The following is a 9,680-nucleotide window of genomic DNA, read 5'->3' as shown; positions in this document are numbered from 1 at the left end:
CTCTCCAGGGGGCGGGGCGGCCGTAAGTCACTCCGCTGCCGCAAGTCGCCGCCGTCACTCCGCTCTTCTCTACGTTCAGATAAAGATTTTCCGTCAGAAAGCCGCGCAAGTGTACTTGCGCCTCACCGTTACCATAGCGACTGGGCCTCCGGACCGCGGATCCTCGCTGCCTTGTCAACATCTTTGAGCGTCGGCAGCTCCGGAGGCCGTGGTAACTGGCGGGTAACTAGGCTTTGGAGTGGGATTTTAAAACACGTGTCTTTAAAGCTGTCTTGATCTGTCAGAGGTTTAGTCTTCGTTGCCAGTCTTAATGCTCGAGTCAGTGGGTCAAATTCCGTTTATTCTGATTACTTGAGACGCTGAGTTACTCTATCTATTCAACAAGCCCTTTGTTCTGATAGAAAATAGACTGTGGATGAGCACAAAGAAACCCCAGACCGACAGACGTGTTAGGGTACAGCCGAAACTAGGTGATTATACCCTCTGCCTAAAATGGCGCTTCAGAGACCTAAGCTGTGTATGGTGAAGCCGCATGCTCCCGACATTAACTTCTCGACCTTCTGGAGGATTCAAAAGAAATTAAGACATAGATCCAGCTCCAAGAAGCTTGCAGTCTAATTGAAGATACACACGAAATACTCAAAAAAATTGTGACCATGTTGTGTAGCGCTGAGTATAAGTGTAATAGGATTCAGTGGGTGAGGATATAAACAAGTAAATAGAAGGTTGGAGAGCTGTTCAGTTGATCTCAACTTGCTTCTGGGTTTGGCTAGGATTAGCATCTAAGGCCTCCACTTAATTATTGACATTGTGTCTTTCAACCTCTTCACCTAGCATTCAAGTTCATTAGCAAATCAGCTGCTTTCTAAAGTTTTCCAAAGATTTTTTCCAATAGGTTTGCCACTGAACAACTTAGATAACTATCATTATCCTTAAAGTTTCCAGGAATAATTTTCTTGATACTTGCTGCCTGACGGCTATGCTAGTGACTTACATTTTATGTTTTTATTATGGCAGGACCTAAGTCTGTATAAGTCAGGATAAAACTAGCCACATGGGCTCCAAGTAATCATAAGGAGGGCAGAGATGACAATTTCTGGAAAACAGAAAGCCGGAAATACTTGATGAACAACGTTTGGAAGTACACCACAAGCATTTGCAAACGTGACGCCAAAACACAGTATCTGTGGCAGGCAGGGGGAAAAAAAAGGAAAAAGACTTTGAATGGGAATGTAGACCTACTCCAAGGGGTAAAGAACACTGAAAATGATGTATGTGTGGGTAGATACAAAATACTTCTCTTGAAAAATTTCTTAAAGAGATGATTGCTTAAAGAAGAAATGATGTGTTGTGGGGTTTATGGTATATGTAGAAGTATGAATAACAACAAAGTAATACAGGACATGAGAGGGGAAATAGAATATACTCCTGTAATTTTCTCGCATTAAAAGTGGTATAATGTTATTGAAGGCATACTGAAATGTTAAGATGTATACCTTAAGCCTTAAAGTAATCCAAAGCAACATTCAAGCTTGTATAGCAATATACCAATAAAGGAGATAAAATAGATTCATAAAATATATTCAGTTGTTTGTTTCAAAAGTACAGAATAAGAACAAAGGGGGAACAAAAAATAGATGGCACAAATAGAATATAAACAGCAAGAAGGCAGATTTATGTTCAGTCATATCTATCACATTACTAGGCAAGAATACTGGAGTGGGTTGCCATTTCCTGCTCCAAGATCATGTTACATATAAATAATCAAAACACTCTAATTTAAAAGTCAGAGATCATCAAGGTGGATTTTTAAAAGCAAGACTGAACTGTATACTGGTTATAAGACAGCTACATTGGATAAAAAGGTTAAAACGAAAACTATAGGAAAAGATAAATTATATGAATGAGTAGAAAGTAGCTATGTAAATTTTAGAGTAGATTTCAGAGCAGAGAATATTACTAGGGATAAAGAAAGATAATAATAAAAATTTATCCAGAGTACATAATACTACTAAAAATTTATGCACCTAATAAGAGTTTGAAAATGTGTGAAGCAAAAACTGGCAGAATAGAAAAGAGAAACATATTCATAATTATAGTTGGATATTTCAATATCCTTATTTTAATAATTGATAAACTAGTATACAGGAAATACCTAGACTTGAAAAACTGTCAATCATCTAATTACATGTATAGAACACGTCACCCAACAGCAGCAGGATACACATTCTTTTTAAGTGTACATGGAACATTTGCCAGATAGTCCATATTCTGGCCATAAACAGGTCTCAGTAAATTTAAAGGAATTAAAATAATATAAAGAATGTTCTCTGATAATGGAATCAAGAAATCAGTAACAGATATTAATAACTAGAATATTTTGAAAACAAAATATCACTGTTCTAAAGGGCTTTTCTGGTACTTCAGATGGTAAAGAATCTGCCTGCAATGTGGGAGACCCAAGTTTGATCCCTGGGTTGAGAAGATCTCAGGGAAGTTCCCCTGGAGAGGGAAATGGCAGCCCTCTCCAGTATTCTTGCCTGGAGAATTCTATAGACAGAGAAGGCTGTGGACTATGCCTCATGGGGTCACAAGGAGTCAGACAAGACTAAGTGACTAACACTAACAAATAACCCGCAGGTGAAAGAAGAAACCAGAAAGAAAAAGTTTAACTGAAGGAACTGAACATACAAAATTTCAAAATTTGTGTAATGAAGCTAAAGCAGTGCTTTGACTGAGATTTATAGAATTAAATGCTTATGTTAATAAAATAGGTATCAAATCAATGATCTATGCTTCTATTTTAAGAAACTAGACAAAAACAAACCCAAAGTGAACAGTAAAACGGAAGTGCCAAAGACTTGAAATCAAATAAATAGCAGAAAATTTAATAGAGAAAAATCACTGAAACCTAAATATATTTTCCAGGAGATTAAAATTCTTTTGTGGACTCCCTTGCTCATAAGATAAAATCTAAACTCTTTAACTGGGTTCATGTTCCTGCTTGATTTAACCACTACTTACTCTTTCTGACCTGGTTTCTTTTTTCTGTTTTTTAGATTTTGTATTTTCCTTTCTGTTGGCACATGACCTTTGTACATGCTGTTTCCTCTGTTAGCCCCCTTCCCAAATGTTTCAGTGTCTTTGCTTCCCATTCATTTCCACTTAGTTAATGCCTGCTCATCCTCTAGATTTTGTCCTGGTCTAGTATGCTCTCCCTTAACCTGGAAGCTCCACTAGGACAGACACTGTATTTGATTTGCTCACTATTTTATCTTTAGTATTTAACACATGCCTGGCTTATGGTGAATTATCAGCAAATACATATTTTTTGTATGAATGAGGTAATTCTAATAATGGATCTGTTTTCTTAGGATGTGACCAGTTCAAACATTACTCTTTTTCTGTATCTCATGAATCAATATCCTGAAGAGTGAAAGATCACTTATTCTTGGGCTTATGAGAATTGAGAGAGAGTATTTAGAGGTTTCACCATTGTTTCGCTGTTGATAATTTGCTTATTCATCCATTTCTCTGTGAATATACTCTGATGTATATACTCATACTGGATAGTTTCATCATTAAGACTACTTTTTGGTTTGTTTTGTTGTGTCGTCCATATTAAAGAAGAAACTTGGCACAACTTGTGCCAAATAAACTAATTTAAAATGATAAATTGGGGGAATTTAAGAACATTCCACTTCCCTGGTGGCTCAGACCGTAAAGCGTCTGCCTGCAGTGTGGGAGACCCGGGTTTGATTCCTGGGTTGGGAATATCCCCTGGAGAAGGAAATGGCAATCCACTCCAGCACTCTTGCCTGGAAAATTCCATGGACGGAGGAGCCTGATAGGCTACAGTCCATGGGGTTGCAAAGAATTGGACACGGCTAAGCGACTTTACTTTCACTTTCAAGAACATTTCACTTGCAAATACTTTATTTTGCAGTTTAAAGGTAGTGTCAATATGTTAGTGATTAAAAAGTGAAATCAATGCCTCAGCACTCTGATTTTAAGAATTATGCAAAAAGATAAGAGAACTTGTGCTGATTGAATTTTTGTGTCCCAGGCATTAGCTTTTTATTCCTCAAAACAACTCCGTGATGTAGGAATTAGTACCATTTTACAAGCTTAGTGATTTACTCAGTCTCAGAGCTAACATGTGTTCAAATTTAAACCTAATTCTAATGCCAAAAGCCATGAGTTCCACACTGCCACCTCCATAAATAATTCAAACTGTTAAAGAACATTTTGCCATCCTAAGGGCCAAATGTTTGGTCCCAGCGATATATCAGCTAATAATGGCTAACAATTATTTCAGTTTATCTGACCATGACAGTTAAATGGTTTCTCTGACTAAAATTGTGATACTGCTACTGCTGCTGCTACTGCTAAGTCGCTTCAGTCCTGTCCGACTCTGTGCGACCCCATGGACTGCAGCCTACCAGGCTCCTCCGTCCTTGGGATTTTCCAGGCAAGAGTACTGGAGTGGGTTGCCATTGCCTTCTCCTGTAAATTGTGATAAACTCTTCACAAATAGCACCCTAGTAAGAAAGAGAAGGTAGAATTAAGGTTTTGTCTAACATCAACTTAATTATGGAAAATGCTATTTTCCTACTGTATAAAGCTTATGAAAGCAGAATAGTGGGAACTTAGCATAAAATGTAGGTAGTAAAAAAGACTTTCATTAAATGTGAAAAATGCTCACTAGCATTTAATAGTTCAGTCATCGCTAAGAAAACTGAAAAAAATTGATTAGCTGAAAAGTAATTTTCTGGCTTAAGCGTTAAACTTAAGTATTAACACTCAGTACAGTAAGCTGTTGTTGATACAGAGATTGGGAGAGAGAGGTTGGTCCAGAAGATAAGTTTCAGCTTGTTGCTGGAATGACAGATTGAGACATTTTATTCTCTAGCAGGTAGGAAACTATATGATAGAATCTCTGATGTCATAATTTCTGGGTGTCACTGGGCTCTTTGATCATCATTCATTTGGCAAAGATGGTATGAACAGAGGAGAGTCTCAGAGTTCAGGGAACAGAAGAGAGGGGATCCTGTGAGATGTGTTCTCCCTTTCTCAATTGTCATTATTCCTGTCAAGGCTCTTTTGAGGAAACAAGAAATAAGAGGTAGTCCAGGCCTTAAAGAGAGGTTGTAGAAAGTCCTGCACAGGAAGAACTAGAGAGAAATTTGTAACAGTGCAGTTTGAGGCCTTTTCAGTGGGATGAGGAATAGGTAGATTAAATTGATCTGGGTTATTAATTAAGGGAAAGCCTGGCAGACAAAGATAATGAGAAAAATAGCATATGAAGTGGGAAGAATCTCATGTGATTTTGCACAGATTGATTAGATGGTTTATTTAGAATAGAGATGCAGCATTCATAGATTAAAATATTTAATGTTACTAGAAAACAAGGCCGTGACAGCAAGAATAAAACCCTCATATATACGTTAGAGACAATTTTTAGCTTGTGCTGGAGCTGTGAATTGTGATATTTTATTTGTTAGCAGGTAGGAAACTATGTGAAAGAATCTTCTGATGTCACAATTTCTGGGTGTCACTGGAACATTTGATCATCATTCCTTTGGCAGTTCCAGCCTTCCCTGGAAGGTCAGTAGAAGCAATTGATTTATTCACCTCTACAGGAATCAGACTGGGCCTATTTTGGTAAGTCTGTGTATCAAATTAGCTGAAACTTAAAACTTACATACAATAGTTAAACTAGTTAAACTAAGCCATAGATTTTTACTATGGTTTTACTAACTTTTCATTGAATGTGACATTTTTTTTCCTCAATAATTGATACACAGTCTATAAAAACTAATATTCAAATTCCAAAGCTTTTAATAATTTAGTTTTATTATTACCATCATAAATACTTATTAGGCATAGAATACTGCACTAGGCATAAAAAACAGTTATGAGATATTTTTCACTTTTCCTGTCCTTTGCTGAAGACATGTGAATTTATACAAGATAGAGCTACTATGCTCAGACAGTAAAGGGTCTGCCTGTAATACAGAAGATGCTGATTCGATCCCTCGGTTAGGAAGATCCTCTGGAGGAGGGAATAGCAACCCACTGTAGTACTATTGCCTGGAAAATTCCATGAACAGGGGAGCCTGGGAGGCTACAGTCCATGGGGTCGCAGTGTGTCGGAGACGACTGAGTTACTAACATTTTCAGTTTCACTTAACCAGGCACTGTTCTAGGTATTAAGGGTTGAATCCATGGTGACAAAGACATAGAATGAGAGTGGGGTGGGCGGGGGGGACAAGGATTAAGGAAAAACATTTACAGAATTTTAGAGTGCTGGTTCTTAACAGGGGGAGATATTTCTCCGTTTTTCTACCAAGAGACATTTGGCAATGTCTGAAGACATTTTTGACTGTCACAACTTTGGGGCTAGGGTGCTATTGGTGTGTTAAGTAAGTGGAGGCCTTCTATGCTACAGAACTTCCCACAAGGTGCAGGACAGCCTCCTTCCTCCTCAACAAAAAATTATATGATCCTAAATGTCAGTAGTGTTGCAGTCGAGAAATCCTGAATCAGAGTGATGATAACTGTTACAAGGTAGTAATAGAGTGCTAAGAAAACATATAGTGGAGGGTTATAAAGGGCACCTCTGAGAAAGTGAAATTTAAATTCAGACTTAATGAATGATTTGGCCCTAACAAGTAAAGAGTGGGAGCAACGAGGTGGGGAAGAATTCCAAGCAGAGGCAACAGTGGGCAGTAAGGAGCTTGTTTTGTGTAGCTGTGTGTGTATCGTACATATCATATATACATTGCATTGTATATGTATATATATTTAATGATGCTCAGCAACTGCTGAGTAATAACAGTTAACATCTATTGAGCATGTACTATGTCTTAGGCACTGCATTTTACATGTGTTACTTCATTTAATCCTCATTATTACCCTGGAGTTGGATACCATTACTAAGCTCAGTTTATTTTTGAAAACATACTTGGTCAAGTATCTTTACTAAGATTACATAGTTGGGAAGTGCCAGAACCAGGATTTGAATCCAGGTCAATCCAAGTCTCCTATGGCAGTTTCTTAACTAATGCACTGTAAATGTGGAGGAGCAGGGGTTAGCGAATGGTCGCGAGGGACAGAAGGAATAGCTGTAGATAGCATGTAGATGTGAAACGGCTGTGTATCAAAGGAAGAGAAGCACTTAGATAGGCAGGGAGATCAAGCCTGTTGTTGCCATAACCAGTCAAAGTCAGATAGTTATTTTTCATATAACAGAAATGGACTTCAGTTATGTTAACCACAGGGCACAGTTTAATTTTATCATCTAGTGGCTATTTTATATTTGCTCAAGACTTAAAATTGTATGTAAGAGAGAGTTGTATAAATAGAGTGTGTATGCACTTTTATAGATCTTTAAAAATGTCATTTTTCAGAATGTTTCTATGTGCCTGTAGCAGAATTAATGTTAAGAATTCCGAAGAGCTTTTTGAAAATAGCTCACTTCTCATCTCCCTTATTTTAACTTTCTAACCTAGGTTTTCAGTGAATTATGCCTTTTCGGTTTGGGACTCAGCCAAGGAGGTTTCCGGTGGAAGGGGGAGATTCTTCAGTTGGGCTGGAGCCTGGACTAAGCTCCAGTGCTGCCTGTAATGGGAAAGAGATGTCACCAACCAGGTAAAAAGTCTTCTTACTCTAATAACTGAGGAGACATATATGGCTATCATCAGTACGAGCTTTAGTTAACATTGAATTAGTAAGAAAGAAGCCCTGGAATATTGCTGTTATTAAATTGGTATTTTTTTTTTATAAATAGGCTTTTTTCTTTTTTTTATGTCGACCATTTTTTAAAAAGCCTTTATTGAATTTGTTACAATATTGCTTCTGTTTTGTATTTCCATTTTTGACTGCAGGGCATGTGGGATCTTAGGTCCCTGACCAGGGATTGAACCCACACCCCCTGCCTTGGAAGGTGAAGTGTTAACCACCGGACTGCCAGGGAAGTCCCCTTAAATTAATCTTAACAGAGCCTAGGTTTTCTTAGCATAGAGTCTGTGCATTATACCTCTGTAAGTCTGAATGGTAGACCATTTTTGGGGGTAAATATTTATCTTGATTTTTTTGTTTATAGTTTCAAGATTATATAACATCCCATCAAATAAGGAAACCTCAGTGTTTTTTATGTGCAGGGCACTGTTCTAGGCTTAAGGCTATAAAATGTGAAAAAACTCAGACCTCAGATTTAGTGTCACTTTGGCTTTTACTTGACATTTGGCAGAAGGTCAGTGATACAGAGGTAAAGATTCTATGAAACAAAATCATTTTTGCAAAATTGAAGGAAACTATAATAGGATTTTTTCTGCTGTTTACTATACCAAATAGTACATTGATTTCTCATGGGTTGGAGATTTTCAGAACATGAATTTAAGCTTAAGAAGGGAGGTAACTTTAAAGATCAGAGTTCAGGTATAAAACAGAAATAGTTATCACTAGTCTTTAGAAATGTTTAAGGTTGGGTTCTTGTTTGGTGGGGATGTTGGAAAGAAAATTCAAGCACTTGGTGTATTTTTGGACTAGATGTCATTTAAGGCTCTTTTAAACTTGGGATCCTATAGACATTTGAATAGTACGTGGAGTCATATGTTCAGTTTTATATTTTTCTACAAATAGTCTGGTTTTTAAATCACTCAACTGGAGTGATTTTAAGATGTATATACATATGAATTGCCATAGTATTATCACTTACGTTTACAGCTATGCACTTCCCCTTCTACTTTTCTTGGCTATTAAGTAATCACTGCATACCTTTCAGAATGAACATATGGAAGGTTATCTTTATATTTATAAATTTCCTTTGATTAAATGTATGTTGCTAACCATGTAGCAACAATTTCTTTGCAATGTAAGTCTAAAATGTCTGCTCCGTTAGTGCCACTGTGTTATAATTATTTTCTGACATTGAGAGATTTTAAAATGACTTAGCTGAATATGTATTCAAACTTTGGTGCTCTGAAAAAATTTTCCTTTTTTATATCTCACTACATGTCATTTGTTTTTTTATTTAGACAACTCCGAAGATGCCCTGGAAGTCATTGCCTGACAATAACCGATGTTCCCATCACTGTCTATGCAACAATGCGAAAGCCACCTGCACAAAGCAGCAAGGAAATGCATCCCAAATAGCACCATTAAGTCTTTTGTAGAGGTCTGACTAGGTCAAGGGTAATGGGCCAGTATCATCTCATGATCTGGTAAACAAATAAAAGTGGTGGCACCTTTGGATGACGACAGTAGTTGAAATATTTACTTTTAGTTGGGAAAGACAGAAATGTAGTCTGTAAAACGTGTGCAGTGAGAAGTCATCAGTTATGTTAGATAAGACAGACTAATATTTCACAGTTAGAAAGCACCTTCGAGATCATCTTGCTCACAGCGGATCATTAATATCAATAATTCATGGTGAAGCTTAAGTCACCTTGATTATCAGACAGGAAGGACTCATCCTCAATGCTTAATGTGTTTTGGGCTGGTTTCCTTTGCTTATATTTGAATTGCTACTTAGCTGAACCCTTTCACTTGAATACCCCAAGCCAGTTTCTATCTTTTGATGATGTTCTACCCAGGAATGATTATAGTGGATGAGAAATGGAACCCTGTGGGTTATGCATTTTGGAATAATACCCAAGACCAAAGGAGATTCTTAG

General features: G+C 37.3%; 1 protein-coding gene across 5 annotated transcripts; it reads left to right on the top strand.

Annotated features, from left to right (window-relative positions):
• Positions 1–78: 78 nt before the first annotated feature.
• On the top strand, positions 79–9,266 carry FAM229B (family with sequence similarity 229 member B). 5 transcript variants are annotated; one of them, XM_040238467.1, is made up of 4 exons: positions 79–211; positions 5,505–5,664; positions 7,515–7,653; positions 9,042–9,266. In XM_040238467.1, the coding sequence occupies exons 3-4, from the start codon at positions 7,529–7,531 to the stop codon at positions 9,157–9,159; spliced, it is 243 nt and encodes an 80-aa protein (XP_040094401.1). In that variant the 5' UTR covers positions 79–211; positions 5,505–5,664; positions 7,515–7,528; the 3' UTR covers positions 9,160–9,266. The 5 variants fall into 5 exon arrangements, 3 of the variants coding, with proteins under 3 accessions (XP_040094401.1, XP_040094402.1, XP_040094404.1); XR_005720779.1 differs by having other exon boundaries at positions 81–222; positions 5,508–5,664; XR_005720778.1 differs by having other exon boundaries at positions 81–222.
• The last annotated feature ends 414 nt before the right edge of the window (positions 9,267–9,680 follow it).

This window comes from Oryx dammah, unplaced genomic scaffold (genome assembly GCF_014754425.2).
Source record: "Oryx dammah isolate SB20612 unplaced genomic scaffold, SCBI_Odam_1.1 HiC_scaffold_4, whole genome shotgun sequence".
Classification (NCBI taxonomy): Eukaryota; Metazoa; Chordata; class Mammalia; order Artiodactyla; family Bovidae; genus Oryx; species Oryx dammah.
This window is presented reverse-complemented; position numbering and strand designations above follow the sequence as displayed.